At 41.2% G+C, this 26,281-nt stretch overlaps 4 protein-coding genes across 4 annotated transcripts; 2 read left to right on the top strand and 2 right to left on the bottom strand.

Moving 5' to 3' along the window:
* Positions 1-1,658: 1,658 nt before the first annotated feature.
* On the bottom strand, positions 1,659-2,627 carry LOC149039550 (uncharacterized). The gene has a single exon (XM_089183119.1). It carries the CDS (start codon positions 2,625-2,627, stop codon positions 1,659-1,661), a length of 969 nt encoding a protein of 322 aa, XP_089039245.1.
* Positions 2,628-5,021: 2,394 nt separating this feature from the next.
* On the top strand, positions 5,022-13,964 carry LOC149039549 (uncharacterized). The gene is made up of 2 exons (XM_089181663.1): positions 5,022-5,600; positions 13,309-13,964. The coding sequence occupies exons 1-2, from the start codon at positions 5,495-5,497 to the stop codon at positions 13,656-13,658; spliced, it is 456 nt and encodes a 151-aa protein (XP_089037789.1). The 5' UTR covers positions 5,022-5,494; the 3' UTR covers positions 13,659-13,964.
* Positions 13,965-15,830: 1,866 nt separating this feature from the next.
* Positions 15,831-22,311, top strand: LOC149039548 (uncharacterized). Its single transcript, XM_089181661.1, has 3 exons — positions 15,831-15,981; positions 16,684-20,290; positions 20,610-22,311. The coding sequence occupies exons 2-3, from the start codon at positions 20,138-20,140 to the stop codon at positions 21,882-21,884; spliced, it is 1,428 nt and encodes a 475-aa protein (XP_089037787.1). The 5' UTR covers positions 15,831-15,981; positions 16,684-20,137; the 3' UTR covers positions 21,885-22,311.
* Positions 21,704-24,530, bottom strand: LOC149039547 (uncharacterized). Its single transcript, XM_089181662.1, has 3 exons — positions 24,338-24,530; positions 24,075-24,157; positions 21,704-23,943 (listed from the first exon to the last, which is right to left on the bottom strand). Exons 1-3 carry the CDS (start codon positions 24,504-24,506, stop codon positions 22,795-22,797), a joined length of 1,401 nt encoding a protein of 466 aa, XP_089037788.1. The 5' UTR covers positions 24,507-24,530; the 3' UTR covers positions 21,704-22,794.
* Between the last annotated feature and the right edge of the window lie 1,751 nt (positions 24,531-26,281).

The raw sequence follows: 26,281 nt of genomic DNA, 5'->3' as shown, positions 1-26,281 counted from the left end.
ACTAGAAAATAAGCTAAAAACTTATATCTTATCGATTGACAACTTTTCATAACATCCGAAAAAAAAAATTTTACATTCTACCTTGTAACTATATAATTATCAATTTCTTTGACATTAAATTGATCCGACAGTAATGTTAAAGCCCTCTCAGTTTACAATTATTTTCACTATGCAAACAATTTCGCTTTCGGGTTTTGTTTGTCTTTTTTTGTCTTTTAATCCCTCTCCTTTACCTCTACCCGATTTCTCTAGGAAGAATTATATGACTAGTCAATTATTTTTTGCCTAGGGAGAGGAGGGGGGTTGGAGGATTTCGTGAGATCACATGGTTTTCAGCGGGAAGAGAGGGGAGATCAATCGTCGCTAACAGAGCAAGCCAACGTGAAGCCGTACCCTCCTCCCCAAGGTGAAACGGAAGCGAGGGAACGTCGTTCCCTTGCCTCCGTTTCACCTTGGGGAGGAGGGGTAAGGCTACACGCAGGCTAGGAAAAGTAGTGCTTTAGAAAATTGACTGCTAGTGAGGGAGGGGAGGGGTAATTAGAATACTACAGAGTTTTAGGGGGGATTAGAGGGGAGTAATTAGAATACTACATAGTTTTAGGGGGGGAATAGGGGAATTTTATTGTGACGCAAGCAAAATCCTCCAACCCCGGTGGTTTCAAGGGCGTGCACATACTCCTTCACGAATCTCTTTCGAAGATGCTCTTTGCTTTTCTGCAGAAACCTCATTCGTCTGGTTACTTCTTCCTCTCCAATCTTCTCAAGATCCTCCTCTAAGATGGAGTTTGGCCTTCCTCTAAGTAACGTGTTTGGGGTGAGCACTGGTTAGCGCCAATAGCGTTTGCAAACCGTACAGTCTCATATCACCTTCTTAGTCAGCGCTCTTAACTTGGGTACCCAAAACTTCTCTCGCATGTGACATAAGGTTATTGAGACTCCTCCATGCATCATCTGCTCGTGGAGTTGTTTAACAATAAGGAAGGCTAGCTTGCAACTTCGGGGAAGAAAGATTGGGTTGTAATCCTTCACTCTTCCGACACATCTCAATACCACATCCTCAGCCTTCTTCAGTGCCACATCTGACTTGACATCCTGAGATGCCTTGGCCTGGTGAAGCCAGTACTTCTCTGCTGCTTGTGTTTCTTCTGTTGTCAATGGTCCCTTCTGTTTCTCTTTCTTCTTGCAGTTGCCAATAAAGCGTCTCACAATGGCAGTTATCCTTAGAAGCTTTTTACAGGATGCATACTTGTTAAGAATCTGATCCACAGTTGGATTTTTCTCTTCTTTTTTGGCAGGAAGCTGTTTCTCGAACTTAGGCTTCACACTCTCTTTTGCTATTTCTACGGTTTCCGACACCTCAGGTTGCTGTGGCCATTTTCCCGGACAACTTAGCCGGTCTGGTCCTTTAAACCAAAGCTCTCCCATCTTGCAGGGCTTTGTGCCTCTGCTTCCTTAGTCACTGGGATTGTCTTTCGTTGGGAAATGGTGCCACTTCAGGTATAGCTTGTCTTGTATCACTTCAGTACGGTTTCGAACAAACTGTGACCACTTCCCATGACCTTTAATCCAGTACAGCACTGTCGTACTATCGACCCAGCAGTGATACTCTTCAACTAGCTGACCTTCCATTACTTCCTTCACATGATTCATCAATTTGATCAAGGTGTGTGCTGCAATAAGCTCCAACCGTGGGATTGACAGGTGTTTGGTGCTATTATTGACTTCGCAACAACCAGGCTCTGGTGAACTGGTGCAACATGATGAAATACAAGTGCGTAAACGGCTGCTGAAACTGCTAGCTTGCTTGCATCAGCAAAACCATGAAGGTAAATTCTTCTCACATCTTTACTCACAACACTGCGCGGAACACTTACTGACGGACACTTCTCCATTCCCTTCAGCCAGTTGTTCCAAGATCTTTGTATCTCGTCTGGTACCACTTGGTCCCACCTCAGCTTCCTTAAGCAAACCTCACTGTACAGGATCTTTCCCGTGATGGTCACTGGTGCTGCAAGTCCCAAGAAGTCATAAACACCATTAATGGCCGATAACATCTTTCTCTTGGTAAGGGGACCGTCACTCATGGTTCCCAATGGCTTCATGAAACCAACTGAAATTGTGTCCGCTGCCTTGTTCCAGGGTACTCCAAGTATCTTTGTTTCTTGGGAATGGGTTCCAACCACTAACTTTGCATAAAACGAGCTTGCTTGTGATAATAGGGTTTCGTCATCAATTCCCTGTGGTTCTTCTAACTCTGGAATGTTGCTGTGCCACTTGTGCAGGTGAAACCCTCCTTCTTCCATTATTCGCGTGGCCTCCTTTTCGAAACTGATCAGCTCTTCTACACAATCACCGCCTGATTGAACATCGTTCACATAGGTGTTTTTTAGCAACTCATCAGCAGTACTGGGGTACTTATCAGCATACTGGCTCACATGTTTTTGAAGTGTGGCCCCAAGAATATATGGGCTTGGTCTTGACCCAAAAATTACTCTGGTGAAACGATACTGCCTCACCGTTCTTGAGTCGAGGTTCTCATAACCTAGAAGGCGAAGGGCATCTCTATCTCTTGGGCCCACTTTAATTTGAAGAAAGGCCTTTTGAATATCTCCGGTGATACACAACATCTTCAGACGATTTCGAAGAAGGATGTCAAATAATATGGGTTGTAAGGGGGTCCTACTTCCAAACAGTCGTTCAAGGAAGGTACTTAACAATGTGTCTTTGCTGAACAATCATAAACTATCCTCATCTTTGTGGATTCGGCCTGATCTCGGATCACTGGTTGATGAGGAATATAATGGATGACCTCCCCCGTAGGTGTTTCGGGCACCTCTTCCAAGATTCCTTCTGCTAATCGCTCTGTCATAACCATATGGTACTCTTTAAGTCGCTGCATCCTCTCTAGTTTCTGTGTTGTACTTCTTAGCCTTCCAATAGTCAGTTGTTTGTTTGAAGGCAGAGGGGGGGTGATCTGGTTTCCATGGCAACCTTGTTGAATATGTTCCATCATCCAAACGTTGTAAGTGATCTTTGAAATCTTCATGGAACAACTGCTGCACATCAGCTTTATCAGTCAGTCCTAGGACCTCCTGCGAACACATCTTAGCTTGAAGTTAGGAAGAAACCCTTTTCGGTCTCCGTACTCAAAGGCGTTAACTTTCCTGTGATCACCCAACCCAGCATGGTGTACTCTGCACCAGGATCAATATCTGGATCTACTCCTAGGACAGCTGGTTCAGTTGTTTTGATGCGCTGGACATCTGCAGCACCAAGGATCACATGGACTGGCAAGTTATCTTCCATCACCATTTCTTCGCTGAAGTGTAGTCTCCTTATGCGGTAGTTGGCCTTCTTTAACTCCGAGATTCTTGGGTTAGGGAGGTGAGTTAACACTGGTTTCTCTGCATTTATGCAACGTAGCTCAAGCTCAAAGCCCTCGATAGCGTTTGATTCAACGCGGACCTTATCTCAACAAGTTTGTCCACTGTCCCATACATTTGTTATATGACCCTCCTTTCAGTTCGGTATGGCTTCAGGTTCAGTTCTGCGAGCAAACTTGAGCTGATGTAGGAGCTTCCAGCTCCACTGTCCAACATGATTCGAGCTTGTAGTCCTCCAACTTTAGCAATTACAGTTTCATGCAAGGTACACATGTTTTGAGAATCCATTGCACCATAAAACCTGTCAGACCGACCCGATGACTCAGGGGTACCCTTGTGGGTGGGCGGGAGTGTCGTCTTCATCTTGTCGCATACAGAGGTATGGTGTCTTCCATTACATTTGCCACACCCTCGTCCTTTACATTTGGAAGCCAGATGCCCAGACCTTGCGCAGTTATAACATAACTTGTTTCTTGCTAGATATTCCCGTCTACTGGCAATGTCTAAAACCTTGGTACAGTCACTACTACGATGACTGTTTAAACCACAGTAAACACAGGGAGGGGGACTTTGCGGCTGCCGTATATTTCCACCAGTCATAAAGTTTTTGTCTGGTTTCTTTTGGCGATTGTCTCAATTCCCAAGTACAGTGGGGCTTGTAGGGGGCAGGCTAGATTCCACCAAGGGCAGGGGGTTTCGGTCTGTGTACTTCCTCAAATTTTCAACTAGCTCTTTAAGTCCCCATTTCTTCCAATCATCATCTTTTTGGGCCATAGCCTCCCTTATCGCACCCAATACGACAACTAAACAATTAAATTCACTCATCCCGCTGTAGAACAACAGGAAGCTCAAGCTCACGTCTCGAGAAAAAGCCAACGATTAATTCATGAACGCGCCACGCGTTGTGTGACTCGGTGTTAAGCTACGAGAGGAACCGTTGAAAATTTGAACACGTTGTAAGGAATAGTATGGGGAACGAAATATGGTCGATTTAAAACGATAAATATTTCGAAATATGAATATTTTACACGTATAATCAATAACTCTTACTCACATCCTGTGTGTCCGTTGTAGTTTCTGGCGATTTCTACTGTTTTAAGCTTGCTTTACCATCACTGTTAAGACGAAGTCTTTTGACATAAATAACAGTGATGGTAAAGTAGAATAAAACCTCTGCCATTATCCAGCCATTTTGACCTCACGCTTGGTCAATAACGCACATGAATATATTTCATGCAGACCCATACAAATCTGGCAAGGGATGACAGTACAAAATATGCACTTCCGAGCCCGGAATTTGTCAGACGTATAGGTCAGTGGACTTCCTTTTTCTTGTAATTCGGTTCATAAAGTGTTAACTTCAGCACTGATCACACAAGTATATCGTCAAAACCTGTTTCACTCACGAGTCTGAGCCAATGATTTAAAGAGAGCTATTGGTCAGTGTTCTCACTGTTTTTGCGTCTCTCAACTTGATGCCAAAAGCACATCAGCATAAGGTTTTGTAGCCAATGCTTCTCAACCTACGTCTTTAGCAAATAAAAAGATGCTGATTAATATCAGCGAGCCCGCAAAATGCCATGAGTATTGGTCAGAGGATTCTTTAAAGCAACAGCAGTCAACAGCTGTCACTTAAACATCTCAATGTGGATGTCTGCTTTAAAATACAGTCAAATTCTCAATAATAATACCCAACTTTACATCCACAGCACATTGCTTGCTATCTGACCGCTTCCTGTGTTGAAAAGAACCTGTTTTGGCGAGTTATTAATTTTTAGGTTTACTACATACATAGGAAGGGCTTTTCTTATAGTTTCGCCATGACTGTTATTTTTGTAGGTATTATGGCAAATTGACACGCTTATGACTTGCTAACGCAAATTTTCAAGACATGAACCGGAAGTCCATGCATTACAACCATGCGCACAGTTTGTGGATTACTTCTGCGGAACACCTTCAATTTTTGAAGATAAGCACTCATCATTCCACATCTGAGCAAGATAAACAGGTGTATGACGTTTTGTGCTCCTATTCAGGGACGTAATTAAATCCTCATCAGTAAAGTAAGCCCAACAGTGACCATACTATGCATAAATTTAACGTGGCTGTACATGTTCGGTGAAGCACGAAGAGTTCAATTTCAACACAAGATAGGAGCCTCAAAAATGAATCGTTTGCTGTTCACTCTGACCGTTGTCGTTCTGATGGCTGCACACGGTGAGTACTGTACAACTTTGGAATTTGAAAGGTAGATTTATCGCACAGGATATGTTGTGTCTTATTAAAAGCATCGCTGAATGATGCGACACTGAAACATATTAAACTGCCGCAAAATAACCGTCAAGTATTTTCGTTGGCTTCGGCCGCCAGCATGACAGGCTTTCTTCCCGTCAACCGGACAGTAATCCTTGAAAATGCATGTAACAGCTTTCGTTTACGTTTTGGTACGAAATATATAATCTTAAGTTGAACCAGGAGAAGAAATCCGCGTTGAAAATCATTCAGGTCTCGGTAATTGTGAAGAAGAGCTCCCCAAAAAACCTGTCGGCCGACAGTCGGCCGACAGTTGGCCGTCTGTCGGCCGACAGTCGACCGACTGTCGGCCGACAGACGGCCGACAGGTTTTGCCTGAAATATAGGCTACCTGTCGGCCGACAGTCGGCCGACAGTTGGCCGACTGTTGGTAATGTGTCGGTAACCTGTCGGTAGCTTGTCGGTAGCTTGTCCGTGAAACGTTAACACAAACTTTAATGTTTTCTCTCGGTTTTCGCTTGATACAACATCCAACATGTGTAATATGTTGACAATTGACTTTCAAAATTTGGTGGCTCTTAAAGGAGCCGTTTTGTGAGTGGTGAAATATACAAGATACTTCACTCGTAGAATCGTGATTTTAGCGGCGCGCGCCTAAATCAATTATCGCATCACGCATCCAAGTCTAATTATCGAATTGTTACGTATAGTATTTTATTACTTAACATAACGAGTAAAAAGATTCACAGTTGTATCATTTATTAAACTTGAAATTGGAAATAGCAATTCATCCCAAACCTGCAAGATAGATTACGATGCTAGCAACAAATACATACATACAAGTTTTGTCCTTTATGACGCGAGAGAGCAAGATAGTGAGTCTGAGTCCAGTAAGCTTCTTTGAACACAAACTTTAATCACTTGAGAGGCAGGTTACCTTTAGAGCTAACGAAACAACAACAACGCGATAGCGACTCTCTTATTGTAAAATATGTTTTTTTCCGTGTAACCCGAGAACTGACACGTGAGTAGTCCGAAGTGATTACATAACCAGTCCAGAAAGTTACATAACAGTTGAGAGTTACATAAGAAAGAAAAAGCAAACGTTGATGTCCGGAAGGTTTTTTGCATATCATAACATCTTTCCCTTTTTCCTATTTTTTCTTTTTTTTTTTTAACTATAACTCAATGTCAAACTTTTTAGGTGGCTTGATCAATCGTCCATGTCGTGTCCGTATTTCAGTTGTAGTAGCTTCGTGAGGTGGTCTTGCACTCAGCTCTGTTTGAGGTGTTGGGGGTAGTTGAGATCTTGGAGGGGACATGGATGTTCCTACTTGAGAACTTGCTGGAGGGGGTTGGTCCTGTTCCTGCAGATTGTCTGGAACGGTCAGGTCATCTTCGTCCATTTTGAAGGGGGTTTCTTGAAGTGGTTCCATGGTAGAACGCAACTGCTTGCGATTACGCCTGTAGGATCTACCATTGACTTCAACCTTGTAACTGCGAGATGCCACTTTAGAAGAAACAACTGCTTTTGACCACTTTGTTTCTCCAGGCATCTTCATGCGCACTATGTCACCTGATTTGAGTTCTGAGAGTTGTTTAGCATGTTGGTCGAAATGTTTCGCTTGCTTGACACGATCCCTTTTGAGAAGATCACTAACTGTTTGGTCAGTCTTGAGTAAAGACTCTGAGAAGGGTAGAAGTGTCTTAGTTCGGCGACCAAAAAGTCGTTGGCACGGAGACATACCTGTCGCAGCAGTGGGGGTGTTGTGGTGATCCAATAAACCAAGATATGGATCGGATTGAGACAGAAGAGCTTTCTTCATTAAAGTCTTGCAGGTTTTGACTGCGCTTTCGGCCATCCCATTAGCTTGTGGATAGTGTGGTGAGGTGGTGATATGAGTGAACTTCCACGTTACTGCAAATCTTCGGAACTCTGAGGATGAGTACTGAGGACCGTTGTCAGAAACTACGTAATCGGGTACCCCATGTCGCGAAAAATGCATCTTCAGCTTGTGAACGACTGTCTGGGACGTAGTATCGGCAAGATGATCCAGCTCGATAAAGTTGCTGTAGTAATCAACTAATACGAGGTAGTTTCGGTTCTCGAAGGTAAACAAATCTGTTCCAACTCGTTGCCATGGCCTGTCAGGAACTGGGTGAGGCTGAAGAGGTTCACTGGCTTGTTCAGGTCTCACACTTTGGCATATAGAGCATTTATCAATACGATTCTTGAGTTGTGCAGACATTCCTGGCCAGAAGAAAACCTCTCTGGCCCTTCGAAGGCATGCTTGGAGTCCCTGATGGGACTTGTGTGTTTCCTCTATCATGTCACGGCGAAGGCTCTCTGGGACAACGATCTTCGTTCCTTTGAAAACTAGGCCATCTTGGAGCGTCATTTCATCTCGGTATTTGAAGAAAAGCTGTGCGCTTGTAGGTACCATGGAAGTTTTTGTAGGCCAGCCAGCGCGTATGACTTGTGACAACGCTAGTAAAGATTCATCCTTGGCCGTTTCCACTTGAAACTTGGCAAGTGTCGACTCTGATATCGATAAGTCTTCAACAAAGTTGACAGTTTCTAGATCTTTATAGCAGGATGAGGTGCTAGCATTTGGTACCTTTGACTGCTTAGGTAGAACGCGAGAAAGTGCGTCAGCGATGTACATCTCTTTGCCTGGCTTGTAAGTGAGATTCAGGTCAAATCTTTGAAGACGTAGCATCATACGCTGTAATCTCTTAGAAGCTGTATTGATTGGCTTCTTCTGTATAGCAATCAGTGGCTTGTGATCTGTTTCGACTGTGACGTGCTTGCCATAAATGTAATGCTCGAAGTGCTCACAAGAGAATACAACAGCTAAGAGCTCCTTCTCAATCTGTGCGTAATTTTGCTCTGTCGACGTCAGTGCCCTGTTGGCGTAGTGAACTGGCTGTCCTTCCTGAAGTAGAGTTGCGCCAATGCCATACTGTGAGGCATCACACTGTATAGTGACATTCTTACTCACGTCAAAGTACTGTAGGACTGGGGCTTTAGTGATGAGCTCTTTTATCTCCTTAAAGGCTTTATCTTGGGGGTGTTGCCAATGCCATTCTATTTCCTTCTTTTCCAACTGTCTTAAGGGCTGTGATGCTGTAGACAGATGTTGGCAGAATTTCGCCAGATACTGCACCATTCCCAGAAACGTTCTGAGTTCAGCGAGATTGGTAGGCACCGGATAGTCCACTATAGCTTGTACCTTTAACGGGTCAGGTTTTAGACCTTCCGCTGTAAGGAGGTGTCCTATGAAAGGAACTTGTGACTGTCGAAGTTTCAACTTCTCGCTGTTGAGAGTGAGGTTTCTTTCTCTTGCGCGACTGAGGAAAGCCTTGAGATTCTGATCATGGTTGGCAATTGCAGCTTCATTAGAGTCTCCAAAACCGCAAACTAGGAAATCATCGGCGATGACTTCAACACCTGCGAGTCCTTCTACTAGCTCGTGCATTCGTTGTTGCCATACTTCTGGGGCTGAGTTTATTCCGAATGGCATTCTGAGCCATCGATAGCGACCAAAAGGTGTGTTCATGGTTGTCAAGTAACTACTCTTTCCATCAAGTTGTACCTGCCAGAATCCACATTTGGCATCTAACACGCTAAAGACTTTAGCACCACTAAGGCGAGTTGCTACTTCCTCAATAGTTGGAAGTGGATAATGCGAGCGTTTCACTGCGCGGTTGAGATCTCGAGGATCCAGACATACTCGTATTTTCCCGTTAGATTTCTTCACTATGACAAGGCTAGAGACCCATGATGTCGGTTCAACTACCTTGGCGAGGATACCACTCTTCACCATGTTATCCAGCTCTAACTTGAGGGTATCTCGAAGTGGGACTGGCACTTTACGAGGGGGATGTACCACCGGGCGGAAACCTTCGTCCACTTGAATGGAGTAGGTTCCTTCAAGGCAGCCAATTCCAGTGAAGATATCGGTAAATTCATATAGGATAGGATCACTTCTAACATTTGACGAGACGTCAATTCTTTCGTCGTGAATCGCATTTACGTCAGCATCCAAGATTTTGACCAGGTTCATCTTTTCACACATCGTTCGACAGAGGAGGGGTGTTAAATCTTGCTTCACAATGTGATAAAGAACTCCATATTTTCTTCCTTTCCGTTCAGTTAGTAGGCGGATTTGACCAAGTGGCCAGACTACAGTCTTGTTGTGCATGATGAGCCTTGTAAACGACTGTTCAAGGTTTGTACACTGTTTGTCTCCTGTAGCCCGGATGTAGGCACTTTTGGGGAGAATATTACATGAAGCACCTGTATCAATCTGAAGTTGTACTTGGGCATTATTGTTAAGGCACGCCGTTACATAAGCTGATGTGGGGGAGGGTTTGTGGCTGTAGATTTCACAATCTTGTACGTGATTGACAGAGCGAGAGTGGCATTTTTTTGCAAAGTGTCCGTCTCTGCCACATTTGGTGCATTTCTTGCCAACTGCTGGACAAGCTGACTTTTTCATCTCGTGAACAGTACCACAAAACTTGCATTCTCGTGTGTATACATTGTCGGGGTTACCAGAACTTTTCCCTCTTGACTTCCACGGAGGAGTCCGCTTCTTACCTGAAGTGTGTTTATGCGGTGTTGTATCCTCAGTCTGGGTCTTAGGCGGTTTCGTTTTCTTGGCTTTTACCCTATTCACATTGGCTTCTTCAGTTGTCATGTCTAAAGCGCGTATATCAGTTAGCTCTTGTGTTCGCAGGATATCCAACGCGTTATCCAAAGTGAGATCTTTCTTCTCTAAAAGTTTCTTGCGTGACCGATCATTCTTGACTCCAAGGATGAGGCGGTCTCTTATCAAGCTGTCTCTTAGGGTTAGGAACCCACAGTGTTCAGAAAGGCGCATCAGTGCTGTGCAATATTGATCGACACTTTCTCCTGGTTCTTGCTCTCTCTTGTTGAAGAGGTACCGTTCATACGTCTGATTTCGCTGCGGCAAACAACGAGATTCAAATTTAGCCAGGACGTCATCAATATTGTCAGCGCTTTCGTCTTCAGCGAAGGTAAAGGTGTCAAACAATTGGACTCCTTCTCTTCCAACGATGTTAAGAAAATGAGCAACACGGACTGGGCCGTCCTTTTGACTTATCCCAGCCGCCCGTTCATAGATTTGCCATGCTCTCTTAAAGTGTAACCAGTTATCGCCTCTACGTGACCTGTCTTCGAGATTAAAAGGATCTGGAGGTTTGGCTAGCGGTACTGTGGTGGTATAGATCGGTGCAGCAGCCGATGAACCAGAAGGTTGCTGACTAGCAGAGGTCGAGGTCATGACCAATATAAAATAAACTTCCACCAACAACAACAAAGCTCGTGAAACGTGATCCCACTCCTGACACCAAGTTTTGTCCTTTATGACGCGAGAGAGCAAGATAGTGAGTCTGAGTCCAGTAAGCTTCTTTGAACACAAACTTTAATCACTTGAGAGGCAGGTTACCTTTAGAGCTAACGAAACAACAACAACGCGATAGCGACTCTCTTATTGTAAAATATGTTTTTTTCCGTGTAACCCGAGAACTGACACGTGAGTAGTCCGAAGTGATTACATAACCAGTCCAGAAAGTTACATAACAGTTGAGAGTTACATAAGAAAGAAAAAGCAAACGTTGATGTCCGGAAGGTTTTTTGCATATCATAACAATACATACATACTTAACATACCATAAGAGGCCGCGTTGCATTGTTGGGCGATTTGAACGAAAGTGTTTGTATTGATACGTAGCTTATGGTTTTCAGAGTTTTTGGCCGAGTTTTCGATTAAATTATCTTCCCATGCGATTCTTAGATTGTCTGGTGTGTTGTAAATTACGCAAGTGATATATCCTATACGCATCTGATAACATTTTGGAAGAAACGTTTCTTTACATACTACCAACTTTGCCGTCGATCGGTAAGTAGGTGAAGTCTGTCGAGTCATACATCACCATTACGGATTGTTATGTCACGTTAACTGTTCGTTTTTAACACAATTTTTTCTTTCTTCTTAACCTGTCGGTAGACTGTCGGCCGACTGTCGGTCGACTGTCGGCCGACAGTCGGCCGACAGACGGCCGACAGGTTTTTTGGGGAGCTCTTCTTCACAATTACCCAGGTCTCAATTAGTTTTCATTGTTTCCAAATGATTTCTGTGCTATGGATGGACTCTAATTTAGGCTCGACTTGATTTGTTCAGAATCATAACTCAGTCCTAGCGCTCTTTTCTGTTTGTTCTTTGAAATTTTGGGGATGTATGGATGTGGTTTGGATTACCGCTTAACTTGATCTTCTTTAGGACACTAAAGAAAATTTTATGCGAAATTATTTCATGCAAAATTGTATGCAAATTAGCTGGTGGCGCATTGAATGTGCAGTTTTCTAGCACTCGTGTAGGTCTGAATATGTATCGTTTTGCAACTAGTGAATAACTGTCGTTTTTGAACTGTATTTTCCTTCATCGATTGACATTTCAACAGTCCAAATATCTATTATAACATAGCGCGCGTGCTTGCCCTATAGAAGTCCTACTGAGCCATGCGTAAACAAGATGAAGTGAGAATATTTTTAAACGTCCAGCAGTCCGATATTTTTCCATATTTCTCTTCGAAACCAAAAAAAAATGTTTATACGAAAACTTTCTACCTTTATTTACAATCCTCAAGCGCCTCCAGGCAGCCTAAAATTTCGAACTTGATGTTTCTCGCTAACCCTGTACACAGAGTGTGAAGCCATCCAAGCGCTTGACACTTAAAAACTTTTCAATGACACGGTTGGACACGATCCTCAAATAACTCCATATTTCTTTTTGAAATATACCAACTTTTCGTTGGAAAATATTTAACCTCCATTTACAATCCTCAAGCGCTTCTAGAAAATGAAAAAATGCCAACGTTATCCGTTTCGCTGACCTTGTACACAGAGTGCGAAAAGATCCAAGCGTGACACTAAGAAAATTTTCACCGGGCACGGTCTTCGAATAACTAAACGTCCAGCAGTCTAATATTTTTCCATATTTCTCTTTGAAAAATGCCAATTTCTACTGGAAGTATTTTATCTTCGTTTAGAATCCTTAAGCGTTTCTAGACAGTGAAAAAATTTGACCTTTGTCCTTTTCGCCGACTCTGTTCATAGAGTACGAAGCGTGACACTTTTCTTCGGATTCTTCCGGACAAACTTCAAAATACTGTAAAGAAAGTGTAAAATGACGAACGGCGAATGTATTTACCGTGAAACAGTTGACTATATGTCCAGGATGGCTCTTGAGAAAGACGATTTTGGAAGGTTTTCAGTGATCTGGGAATTTCGTGTTATAAGAAATTGAGTCACGGCGCGCGTTGCATCAAGGTTGGAAATGGGTCTTTAACTTGATCTTCTTTAGGACACTGAACATTCATTCAATTCACTTCAGTGGACATTTTGCTTTGACGTCGCATTCACAAGCGCAAAATAAATGTTTAAAAATTTTATGAGAGCTGCATCAAAGAGTAGACACAGATAGTGAAATCTATAAAAGTAGACACCCATGGAACGCTACTTTCCGCTTGCTATAAAAGAGTGAATAGCGCATTTGTAGTGGGTCTTTAATCCCAGAGAGAACAATGTAGGTAACGTGCTATCTGTACAAAAATTTTTATCATTTTCTTTTTTTTAATTCGTCAGCTTTTGCTTTAAACTGTTACGTCTGCTCATATACTGAAGACGATTGTAAGAAGAGCAAGATGGATGAAAACAAAGCCAACTTTTTACGCAAGTGTTATAACAGCGATAGCTGCTACAGATATTGGTTTAAAAGGAAAGATTCCGATGCCATGCTTGAACTTGGATGTGCTGCCAAATCGACCTGTGACCTCGACAAGTCCATTTGTGATCAAGATTCGAAAGATATTCCGGACTACCAATGCAAGGTTAGCTGCTGTTCTGAGGACGGATGTAATACAAGCTCATATTTCACTGTCAACATCATCCTGTTGGCCACTTCCTCTGTCCTGGGCCTAGCACTGCTGAAGTAAGCCGTGGAAGGCTTTACAAGTCTACTTTTCATTTCGCTTATTGCTCGTTTAAACTTATTTGATACTTAGTTGGCGTGGTACCTAAAGTTTTAGATGCACTCAGTTTTTAGAGCAGTCGGAGCAGCGGAATCTCCCGTGCACGTTTAGCACTTCTGGCAATTGTTATTACTTTTTAATCATTTTGCTGGTTTTAACTTTTTGTTGTTCCATTAATATTTTCGAAATCTATTTTCTGTGGCCTAATTTTGTGTGACTGAATAAAAGGGCGTTCACGATCGTTTCATTCTGAAGCCCATGGTATTGTTATCTTTGTTCTTTTCTTTTTATTTCTCACGTGCATCTTCTAGGGCACTCGTAATGGCCTAAACACGAGCTATTTGTCCACACACGCCTCGTCAGACGAATACATTACTTACTCAGCAATTAGCATTTTATCTGATGACCGCCGCTGTTTCTCCTTCTTCCTTTCTTTTCTCTTCTCGCCGCGCCGTGCGATGAAACAAGACTTCTTCTCAGGCCCTCTCTGCACCATCGGCCTCAATCTGAGATTTAATGATAACATATTTTTCAAGAAACAAATTTGACAAATAGCAATTGTGGCGTTCATATGACAAAATGGTTATCAACTAAGTTAGATCGGGCCGACCAGGAAAGTAATTGGTTCTCGGTCATAATGTATAGACCTACGTACGCTCTGCCCTTTTTTTATGACCTCAAGCTTAACATTCCCCTGTCTGGCCCTCCCACCCAATCGCTAACTGCATATCTCTATATGATAATTGGTACTTGGTGATTTCAAAAAATGAATCTAGTTGGTTGGCTATTTTTCGCTAATGAACCTTATTCACCCTTTGGGGCGAAAATTGATGTGCTCTTTTGAAACTAGTAAAAACAATAGCTGGGATTAACTCGTATTTCGCTAATGAGGCTGTTCAGAAAAATGCAAAACGATAACCAACGTTAGGCTAAGAGATTTCCTACATAAGGCCTATTTTTTCAGTCTCAGTCGTGGGTATATCGTCAGCATTAGCTAAATCAAGCAAGTGCGCGCAGTAGTAAAACCTCCACGAGGCTATGCTTTATCGGCATCGCTAAATTATCCTTGTTTCTCAATTCCAGATTTTAATGATCTTATTTTGAAAAAAACATTTATCGGCAAGTGGTACTACTGTGCATAGATATACGTCCTACATATTTCCTTACGTCCATAGATCTTCCAAAATAAGAAATACAAATATTAACAAACATATGTCGTAAATGTCTCCAATCCAGATTTTAATGAAAAAAATGACGAATCAACTAATAGGGCCGTCATTGCGCTCAAACGCAAGTTTCTCCGCCATCGGAAGATTTGAGACACCGTATTTCAAAATTTCACTTCGAAATCAAAGTTGATGGTGATGATGACTGTAATCATTGTAACCATAAGAAGCAATCCAAAGACTTGACTGAAAACAATTTCTATTTTTCAAGGTGGGCCGAACGCGAGGAGCGCGGTGTATACTCTACGTCAGCCTCTCGCGGGTGAGACTCTTTTTCAACATGGCGGTGTCACAGTGTTTTGAGCAGGGCGGAGAGAGATAGTTATAATAAATAAAGTTGCAAAATTAAGTCGGTTATTTACTGATACTTTTCCTAACCCGTGGTAAATTTCTGATAACATTGCTAAGGACACCAAAGAAATAGGAAAATTTCCCACACAAGCACATGGTAAACAAGTGCGACAGTTAGGATTACTTACAAATTCAGAGCTAACTGAAAAATACAAGGGCTCGTTCATTATCTCAAACGTGAAATCCCAACAAGTGGAAAAATTCTCCTTCCGTGCGCGTCTGAAATCTATCGGCTGAACCGTTTGCATGCAAAGCAACTCACTTGAATCATAATGAAATATTATCGTTTGTCTCACGATGTGTTACTTATGATGTGAACCGCGACGTTTCGACTGTATGCTGCTAGTCTTTTCAGGCTATAAGGTTAGGTCTACTGGTTTCGGGTCTTCTTATAAAGCTGGATGCTCCGCTGTGATTGGTTAGTTTTTCTACAGCCGTGATTGACACGTTTCGATCCTCGATGCTAGTGAGTTGTTCTCGTGGCAGTAGTAAAGGGGGTATGTGGGACCGGCATGAAAGTGAGGCTCTAAAATATTTTTTGAATATGTCACACAAATAATAGTCACACGTGAAGAAAAGAAAGGTCCTTTGTGCGAATGGAAGTTTTTTTAGGCGGGAACTGCCATGAAAGTGGGGCTGTAAGATATTTTTTGGGTATGTCACGCAAATAACAGTCACACATGAAGAAAAAAAAGTCCTGTGTGCATGTGGTAAGTATTTTTAGGCGGGAACTGACTAGTCGGTTGAAAGTAAGGGTCTATGAAATTTTTGGATTTCATGCAAAAATGTCAAACAAGAAGAAAAAACAGGAAACCACGTTATACGTCTGAAGTGCCTAACCATGACTCAAAATTTTTAATGGTTCTTCTTAGGGCCTATTTACACGGTACGACTTTGTCGCATGCGACAAGCTTACGACAGGCTTACGACACGAATTGTTTCGTGTAAATCAAACCTACAACTCGCTTACGACTCTTAAGTCATGTCGTAGGCCTGTCGTAAGCTTGTCGCATGCGACAAAGTCGTGCCGTGTAAATAGGCCTTTAGACGTTTCAGTGCAGTCACTGTTGTGACACCACTGAATCTGTCTTGTGAATGATGTCGTGTCCAAAATGTAAACATGCCGCTGTATCTGTTTACACACGTGTTTCACTTTATTGAGATAGGAAAAAAGATCCGAGCGCATGGGCACGATTTTGAGGAAGTGATGCATGCGTATGACAATTGGAAGAATCCGATGAGAGATGTCACTGATTTGATCGGACAACTGGAAGCGTTGACAGGTGTCAAATATTCGCCTCGATGGTATAATATTCTCGAAAGAAACAGGAGACACACATTGGACCACTACCTGTTTACATGTAAAGGCATGCGTCAGTTATTTGTTTACCCATTGGTTTTATTTTATTTAGATTGGAAAAAAGATACATGCGTGTGGGCACGATTTTGAAGAGGTCATGCATGCGTATGATAATTGGAAGAATCCGATGACAGGAGACACATTGGACTAAAAAGAAACCAATAGAAAAACAGAGAAGGATTGAATATAAGAGCGACAACATTGTAGTGCGGCATTCATTTTTCGAAAACAAGATGTGTGATGTGAGAGACAATCCTCGTTGGGCTTTGACTCATGTAGATGATATGTTGGATATCTTGGAGAATCATGCAGACGAGTGTGTTAAAGATAATCTTACGTCATCATGAAAAAAGCAGTGAAACAATTCGTTTAAAGCATAAACACGATTCATTGTTTAAGGTTTTCACTGTTTGACATTGATTGACACAAGATGTACGATAGAATTTCTTTTCAAGTTCCCTCACCCTTTTACACCAAACATCACGGTTCCATTCTAGAGTACATCTTTCTTTCCATAACTCTACCGATTTATTAGCTTTGATCAATAATTGCTTGATCTCACTCTTGAAGTCTCTGAATGATGTGATCTATCTGTCGAGGAAGATAGTCTTTTCTGAGATGCATCACTCGTACCCTCCATCGGACTTCTGAGGTGACCTCTTGACGTCTTTGACATGATTTACATTGATGACAAGTACAGGTAAAATCGTAAGGATAGATGGATTCGGGCATTTACTTCTTAGGAGTGACAATCTTGTAAAGTGGTTGTTTCAAAGCCGGTATATGTTTCAATAAAGAAATCACCGTCGTATTCTTTCGAAGACAAAGTCCTTGTGGTCCTTGTTGTTTCTTTTTGACAAAATTTTTAGGATCCCAAGTCGTGGTAGACTTTGTCTTGGGAGAAGGCTTCGCCGTCTTCTTCTGGCTCTTGGGATTCTTCTTGGCGGCGGCTCCGGAGGCAGGACGCGATGAACTGTGGCTTTTTCTTTAACGCGAAGGTTCATTAAACACAGCTGGATCGTTCTCGTCCAATAAGGCGTTCATACGTGCCGCTTCTTGTAATTCAGGATAGTTTTGCGCTTGAGCTGTCACGTCGCGTATAATATTGTCAAAGGCTGTTTGGGTTGTTTGCGTTCCCGGCGTAGGTGCCCCCGCGTCAAATTTGGTACCGTTGGAGGCGGTTGAGATGAGAGTAATTATACACGTTGGGACATTTTTTGTCGTCTTTATAGACTTTTTTTAACGGACACGTCTAAAATGTAATGTGAGAATGGAGGCGCCGTCGATAAACTGAGCCAGATTGTTGTTTTCCGATTCACTCATCTATGTTTCGATTTCGTCAATGTAATTGTTTCGCAGAGGAATTCATTGGATCTTTTTGGGTTCGTAGTAATAACTTCCTTCTAAGACAGGGTGATAATAATTCTGTCGCAACAGGTCTGTCGTCTGATCACCCATGAGGACGGGAACACCAAACGAGGCACGAATCTTTTGCTAGCACGCTCTACCTGTACTCGTCTCTCTGTGATCTGTGCAACTTTATTTTCATATTATTTTATCATATACGTCAATTTTTCTTACACGCGACTTAATTTTTTATCAGATCAGATCTTACACGCCTGAATATGATTTACGAGCTGTAAACTGGATGTGTTCTTATGCACTGAATCATCGATTTGTCAAGAATACCATTCAAAGTTACATCTACGCTATAAAGTTATACTTACATCAAAATTTTTTTTTTTATTAGTACATGTCAAACTTTGTGATGAGTTTCAACAACAATTTTCAGAAACCTGTGGTACAAATCCTGAAACCGCCTTTTATGATTTAGTTTTTGATCATCTAGTATCACCTTGCATTAATGAATGTCTTGGATTATATTCACAATATCATCGAGGAATGCGATGTTATTCTCATGTAAACTTTTTTATGGGAGTACGATTATTTGCACTCGATAGATATTATCTTCATTAAATTAAATCATTTCTTCTTTTAGATCAGTACTAGAGAACGTCATGCTATTCACGAATTATTTTTTTTGTATTTTATTGAAAATAAGAAGGAGAGGCATGAATCTAGCTTTTCAATTTAATAACGTAGAGTTTTATATCAAAGTGAATCGTGTTTATGCTTTAAACGAATTGTTTCACTGCTTTTTTCACGATGACGTAAGATTATCTTTAGGATATAACACGACGTTAGAATTCATTTTACATGTAAATAATATGGTAACCATTTGTACTTTTTGACTTTTTTAGATGAATGTAAACCACTTATACCACCCTGAAGAAATTGAAGATCTTTACGCATTATTCTGTTTGATTGTAACTGAATTAAGAACAGAAGGATTCAATCTATCTTTTCAATTTGAAAATATCGATTTTTTAAGAAATGTACTTCGTGTGTATGATTTGTATACATGGTTTCGTTTTTTTTTTGATGATGAAGTGGGAAGAGGCTCAGAGTATTATTGGTTAGCCAACTTCTTAATTCATTAAGTGTAGGTGATACAGTAACCATCTTCACTTTTTGATTTTTTCAGACTGAATTTCCCGTGGAAGATTTTCGTCAATTCTTTAATGCGTTGCATGCGTTTTTAATGAGTGAGCATGAAGAATTGTTATTACTGTTTACGAACGTCAACTTTTTCACTTTTGTCAATGCGTATATGCTCAATCTTTCAATAGTTCAATATGGCTTTACTAATTATGAAGGTCCACCCGTGATTGAAAATGCAGATTGGTTAACTACATTTAATAATAGACTGATGTACACAATTCCATCATTCATTTCTATTCGTTACCCATATAACTTTTTTTTAATTTGGTGTATATCTACAAAGTATAATAAAAAGAAAACAAATGTGTCTTAATAGTCTTTGTCATGGTATGCAGAATCTAACCCAGCTGCGATTTCTTCATTCCATGATGCGCCATAGACCCATCCATGTCTCATCCCTGTCGGTTCGTAAATATGATGTAAAGCCGCATAAAATACAAGTTCACGATGTCTCTCGCGTAATTTTAAGTCTTCAATCATAGCTTTGAATTTTTCAATGTCTTTACATTACATCAAATCCACTCTACATAAATGGCATTGTCAATCACTGTCTGAATACTCTCGGTTCTTTTCTCTTTCTTTTAACAACGTGACAAAGTCTGCAAAGGCCTCAATTACACGACTCCTTTTTTCCATAAACACCGGACCTTCATTATCTGCAGGTAAGAGATAATATTCATATCCTCTTAAGATTCTTTTCATGTCACACTCGTCTGCATGATTCTCCAAGATATCCAACATATCATCTACATGACTCAAAGCCCAACGAGGATTGTCTCTCACATCACACATCTTGTTTTCGAAAAATGAATGCCGCACAACAATACTCCGATATCACGCACCGCCATCTTGGATCGAGTGCCGCACCAAAACGAGGCTGGACGGGCATGCGGTCATTTGGAGGGTTGCATTACATGGAGTTTGAGTGGAAATAACTCGCAAATATGGCTCACGATCATTGCTGTGTAAATTACTGTACGAACGACAAACGAAACGAAAGTGGTCAGAATTTGTCGTTTTTCAACTTTCCTAAAAATTCTTCACAGAGATCGAAGTGGATTGCCGCGATAAAGCGAGATGAAGGGACGCTTTTTCAGGTGAGTGTCGAGTCGTGACTACAGCGAGCTGTCAAACGCACATGTGCACTTTTGACATATATGTTCGGGAAGTTTTTCGATTTAAGACTCAGTTAGTTCCCGTCTTACTTGCTTCTTACACGTGAATTGCGTACTCGATTCATATCCAGAGGAACTATAGACTCATTACATTAGATTTTGGTCGATTTTGGCCGAAACTGTCAAACGCACATGGCACCGGTTTGTTTGTTTTCATTGACTCGTATATGATTATTAATATTCCATGAGATTCTCCCTTGTTATCAGCGATTTAATTCAGAGTGTTAAACTCGTTTCCTAGATCAAGAAAGGCTCTACTCTAGTGTGTTCTGCTCACTTCAAGCCAAGCGATATGTTTAAAACTATAACAGTGCTTACACGTCTGAAACCAGGAGTTGTTCCTTCGCAGTTTCAATGGACAAAGTCCAGCCAAGACCGCCCACAAAATAAACTACAAGAGTTAAAAACTATGGCAGAACAGCAAGAACAAGAGGAGCGACGACAATCTTTTGTCGATTCATTCCAGCAGGATGTCAAAATGGAGGAAGGGGAGACTGGATCAGGAGGCCAGGGAGCCAGTGCTAGTGATGAGCAAATGGAAGAAATGGCTACGGACGAACCGGGAAACGAAAACATAGAACCCGCCGAATTGAGTGCAGTGGAACAAATTGAAATCCTTAAAGCACAAATCAGTGATTTAGAGCAACAGGTGGAAGATCTAAAAGGGACCAGATTTGGAGCTGATAACATTTCCAAAGATTCTGAATTGCTGACATTTTACACAGGCTTTGTATCAAAGGAACGATTTGATAGCTTTTATAGCTGGGTTGAACCTTATGCTAAAACCATGATAAAATGGTCCCAGATTCAGCGTGAACGAGGCAAAGAAAACTACAAGCGAAGGCGCAGCAGTGGCAATTTTGCATTGTCACTCTATGACCAACTGTTTTTATTTATGATCAGACTAAGGTTGGGATTGCTGGAGACAGACTTAGGAGTAAGATTCATTATTAGCACAAGTACTGTCAGCAGAATCATTTTAACTTGGGCAAATTTTCTGTATACAATGCTTGGCCAAGTGCCAATTTGGTCCACAACTGCTCAGATAAAAAATAGTATGCCTCAGTGCTTCAAAACCACATACCCTAAAACAAGGGTTATCCTAGACTGCACTGAGATCAAAGTCCAAAGGCCTAGCTCTAAGGTTCTGAACTCAGAATTTTACTCTGCATACAAGTCGCATACCACCCTTAAATGCCTCGTGGGAATAGCTCCTCATGGTGCAGTAACATTTGTAAGTTCTTTATATCAGGGAAGTATATCAGACAAAGAGATAACAAGGCGTAGTGGAATTTTGTCACTTATCGAAGAAGGAAACGAGGTCAAGGCAGATAAGGGTTTTCTGATTCAAGATTTATTACAACCCCAAAAAGCTACATTGACAATCCCTCCTTTCCTGTCTAAGACAAAGTCTTTGCAGTTCACCTCCAAAAGTAACAGAAACACAACAAATTGCCCGCCTCCGTATTCATGTCGAGCGAGCAATCAGACGAATCAAAGAATACCAAATTTTTGAAAAAGTTTTGCCACTTTCGTTGGCTGGTTCAGTAAACCAAATATGGACAATTTGCTGCCTTCTTACAAACTTTAGAGGGCCACTATATTGAAACTATAACTTGCCTGTTAGTATTGTGTAGTTCCATTACATTTCCTTACCCCCCCCAAGAAGATTTTTCTTACCCACCCCCCCCCCCATCTCCCAGCATCTGGAAATGCAATTAACCTTCAAATGTTTCTTTAATGTTTTTGGTCTTTATGAACCCAACCCTTTCCCCTCCCCTTCATCTCCAGGCATTTACAATCCTTTCTATGGGGGCAGTATTGAGATTTTTTGGAGCTACACTTCCTTCAGCAAAACTAGGGTTAGCAATAAGTTGTAACAGTTAACCAGTTACTTAGAAACAGTTGACAAATAAATCAAAGGTTGGATTTGACTTTACAAAGAACAGTTTTTTACAATTATTTCAGTGATTCCAGAAAAAAAATCACCTCTTCCTTTTGGGAAATTATGGTGAGAGGGTAATTTTCCTCATTTCCAGGGGGATTTCTGATATGGCCCCAAATCATTATTTTAAAGGTTTACAAATTTTAGGATAGAAGTGGTGCCCCCTTGTAAGGGAGGTTTGAAATCACATTCTCTATACAGCTCACATGAGTTGGTTACATGTACTTAGTCCAAAAATCCTAAATCCTTTCATGAATTATTTGTCTCTGCTGCTGCAGCATACATCCCATTTCAAGCACTTATCAAAACATTAGGCTTAGTCATACAGATTTTTTTAACTATGCTTCACAAAGCAGGCTATGCCCCCACTTTTTTTAACAGTTCAGGGAGGAGGTATTCAAAATAAAATTTGTCTAATTTCATCTTCATCTCTGAACAAAATTCTGCATCAAACCTCACTCTTTCTAAATGAAAGTCAGATTTACAATAAACATAAAAAATCTACCCATTCACAACCTGTCAACATCATCTGTCCCATGATCTGGTAGTAATAGCTATGTGTTTTTCGAAGTTTATAAACCCCATTTACACATTTCAGATATTTCAGCTGCGAGATTGAATCCGTAATAGGGCACTTGATTTCCAGCAGCCCCCAGGGATTGTTTTCAGAGGGATCATAGACCCTTCGATCTGGAGAGGCAGCCAGATGTGGACATGATGGGTTGATAACAATCCCAGCAGGGAAAACATTGCAATCTCCACTGTCAGCATATGCAGACGCTGCCTCTTCTTCAGTATTAATACCATGCCTCATGGCTGCAGTTTGCACAGTCTTCTTTAGTTGCCTTGCTGCCAGTGATTCAAAGTCAGCCCTTCGGGCACAAACATCTTTAAATTTACTCGAAGATAGCCTCTGTGCCCTCAGATCATGCCACTTCTGAGTGTCAGACTGCTCCCTTGTTTCTTCCTCATATAAACAGGATTGTGCTTGTGAGACACTAAGCCCTTCAGCAAAGTTAAGTTCTGCCAAAGTAGGCACAAATGTATAATTGCTTTTAAGCAATGGTACACCAAAAGGCGGTGGCTCCTGTGGCCCCTCAACATTAATGTGAATTTTTGGATCATTGGTTGTGTTCTGACGTTGTTGGTATGATATAACTGAGCCATGAGCTACTCTCCCTAGTTTACTATTCACATAGTCCAAACTGTCAGTTTCTGGATCAATATTGTTTACTTGCATGTCTTCATATTGTTTGAATGTGTCTCTCATAGAATCAATGATTTTGGGTAAACCAAAATGTTCCGGAATCGGATTATACAGAGTGGACCGTACTCCATCTAACCTGCGTATTTTCTTTTTTTGTGTTGCATCATTGCTCGGTGGTTTCACTTGCTGCACCAGCACCTTTTGCACCTCGCGGGGATTGATTCCTGCTGTCCTTTGAGGAACGTGCCATGTTTGTGGTAGACTTGTTTTTGACATGGCAGGAGGTACACTTTTTAAGCCCAGTTTTCTATAATGCTCAAGGAGGTAAACCAGCCCTATTGCATGGTTACAGAGCCCTGCACCTGCTTCACAGTTGCAGGAGGTACTGGTTATTTTAACTTCGGGAGTCCTTGATATCTCAACCTAAAAAAAATTAAATGGATAAATATCTGCTGTGAATGTGTGTGTGTATGTTTTAAGAATTAACTCGTATGAAAATTACATCAAGCAAAGTTCGAGCTGAGACAAAACTTAAGTATTATAAATAAGCTTACCTGTGACCTCCATGGCTCTTCATTTTTTCTCTGTGATTTGTAGCTTCGAGCTCTAACAATTACTTCTGTATTCTGAGTTTTTACTGAAAGCAAAGTGCGAATATGGAAGTTTAATACACTATAGATTTTGCACAAGAGATTTCGAATGGCGAATCGTGCAATAAACGAAAAAAAAGTACCATCTAAGATGCTTAAAGAAGCATGCGTAGCGTGAAATCACACCAGTGTTGCAGTTACATTTGAGACTGAAATTAAACTTTTACCTTCGACATCGAAGATATACCCTTCGCAGAAGTTACTATAACCAAGAGTTACCACCTTCTTCGGGACTTCTCCATCGGTCTCAAGCCATGTCTCGATAAAAGAGGCGTCAAAAAACGGAACATTGTGGAGAGATTTCGACCACGCAGCAGAAAATTCACCTTCAGCCATATTGGCTAAACAAGCATGTCGTCCAGGATGCCCGTCCAGCCTCGTTTTGGTGCGGCCCTCGATCCAAGATGGCGGTGCGTGATATTGGAGTATTAGAGTGGTTTAGCAAGAGGACGGGAACGTCATTTCAGAATGGCACGCGCAGCAAAAATGCCGAGAAGAAACTGGGTCGAGAACGCCGTCGCGTTGTGTTGAAAAGTGACTTAGCAGTCGTTTCAACGAACCGTCCACGCTATATTTGTTCTTTTGTTTCGTTCTTGAATATCCTAACCTTGGCTCTTTAGGATCATTATCAGCTTTGAATTTTTTCGGTTTCGTAGACCACTCGAAGGACAACGAAATTATCCTCTTTGAGGGTGTAACAAGCACAAACCGAGGATAGTTTACTACAAGTGAGTAGTTAATATGAATCCACATGGGCGGTTAAACTTTGAAACTATTCCATTCCAGTCTCGAGTCTATCAGATTTTGAAGCCCACTAAATATTTTTTTTCTATGATTTGTATCGCTGTCATTTCGTTTCGTGCTTCTAGATTTTAGCACTACTCGTTTTTCTTCATAATTTTGTAAAGTATAATTTGGAATTTAAATCGTCGCAGTTTTTTCCCTTGTTTACTGAATATTCTTCTCAATCATGACGGTACACCTCTTTTGAGCACCACCCTCTTAGAGTTGCAATGCATTTTGAACGGAGTTATCAGAAGTTATGACGAAAACATTTAGAGATCAAGCGACCCAACGATGGAGTTGTTTACAATGAGTTCCCGTTTAACTATGAACAAATGAAATGCACTCAAACTAGTCACCAACGAAACGGTTAGACTGAGGAATCAGACTTCGTTCCTGTTTTATTTTTGTTTTTGTTTAATTTGATTTTTTTTAACGAATAAAGTCGTTCAAGACTGAATCAAATTAATAGATTTAGAAAGCCGTGCCGAAATCAAGTTGATTGTTATTTTCTTTCGTAGATGACTTTCTTGTCTTAGTTTTCACCGGCGCTGATCAAAAACTAAAGACATAAAAAAGTGCAAAACCCGAGCTATTCTCAAATTTTTTTTATCTCTGACTTCAATTCGCAGAACAGTTTTTAGTCACGGTTAAAATGACAATGACAACAAATAACACTGAATAATATAGCAGGTAACCTTCGTGTTGTTTCATTTTGATAAACTTCAACATGAAGCAAGCTTAATTTATTGATGACATGATTCACGATAAAATTAACAGCAACCATTCTTGGAGTTTTCATACATGGTTTAAGAAATGTATCAAAGAAAAGCCCTTACGTTGCTTAAAGCCACGCTCAATTACAAAAGGTAACTGAGTCCTAAAATCTTAGATCGCTTGCTGACGATCGTGTTTCCTTTCGGGAATCCAGAATAAATGTAGCGGTAAACTTTCACAAATTCACCGAATAAAATAAAGAAAGTAACCTGGTTTTATTGGAAATGAGTTCTAAAATCATTCCAAACAGCATCATCTCGTTTATGAGTACACAATGAACGCAAATACTTGGCGTTTTGATCACGACGGGAAAACCAGCGAAATGACGTCCTGAACTTGATGGGGAGAACGGCAACGCTAACACCGGAAGTCGAAATAGAGTCGTGTCCAGATTATCCGCGCGCTTTCCCGTTCTGAAATGACGTTCCCGTCCTCTTGCTAAACCACTCTATTATCATACGCATGCATGAGCAATGTGTGTCTCCTGTTAAAAATCGTGCCCACACGCACGTATCTTTTTTCCAATCTCAATAAAATAAAACCAATGGGTA

This window comes from Pocillopora damicornis, chromosome 9 (assembly GCF_964200805.1).
Source record: "Pocillopora damicornis chromosome 9, jaPocDami1.2, whole genome shotgun sequence".
Classification (NCBI taxonomy): domain Eukaryota; kingdom Metazoa; phylum Cnidaria; class Anthozoa; order Scleractinia; family Pocilloporidae; genus Pocillopora; species Pocillopora damicornis.
The sequence above is the reverse complement of the archived record's forward strand: the minus strand, read 5'-3'. Positions and strand labels throughout refer to the sequence as shown.

What these genes read in the sequence shown, in the direction of transcription:
- LOC149039550 (XM_089183119.1), bottom strand. Translation starts at nt 2,627, where the DNA reads ATGTTGTGTATCACCGGAGATATTCAAAAGGCCTTTCTTCAAATTAAA.
- LOC149039549 (XM_089181663.1), top strand. Translation starts at nt 5,495, where the DNA reads ATGTTCGGTGAAGCACGAAGAGTTCAATTTCAACACAAGATAGGAGCC. An exon ending in CGTTCTGATGGCTGCACACG is followed by an intron (nt 5,601 to 13,308) that starts GTGAGTACTGTA and finishes TTAATTCGTCAG; the next exon opens with CTTTTGCTTTAAACTGTTAC.
- LOC149039548 (XM_089181661.1), top strand. Translation starts at nt 20,138, where the DNA reads ATGGCTCACGATCATTGCTGTGTAAATTACTGTACGAACGACAAACGA. An exon ending in ATGAAGGGACGCTTTTTCAG is followed by an intron (nt 20,291 to 20,609) that starts GTGAGTGTCGAG and finishes CTCGTTTCCTAG; the next exon opens with ATCAAGAAAGGCTCTACTCT.
- LOC149039547 (XM_089181662.1), bottom strand. Translation starts at nt 24,506, where the DNA reads ATGGCTGAAGGTGAATTTTCTGCTGCGTGGTCGAAATCTCTCCACAAT. An exon ending in GTATATCTTCGATGTCGAAG is followed by an intron (nt 24,158 to 24,337) that starts GTAAAAGTTTAA and finishes CTTTGCTTTCAG; the next exon opens with TAAAAACTCAGAATACAGAA. An exon ending in AAGAGCCATGGAGGTCACAG is followed by an intron (nt 23,944 to 24,074) that starts GTAAGCTTATTT and finishes AATTTTTTTTAG; the next exon opens with GTTGAGATATCAAGGACTCC.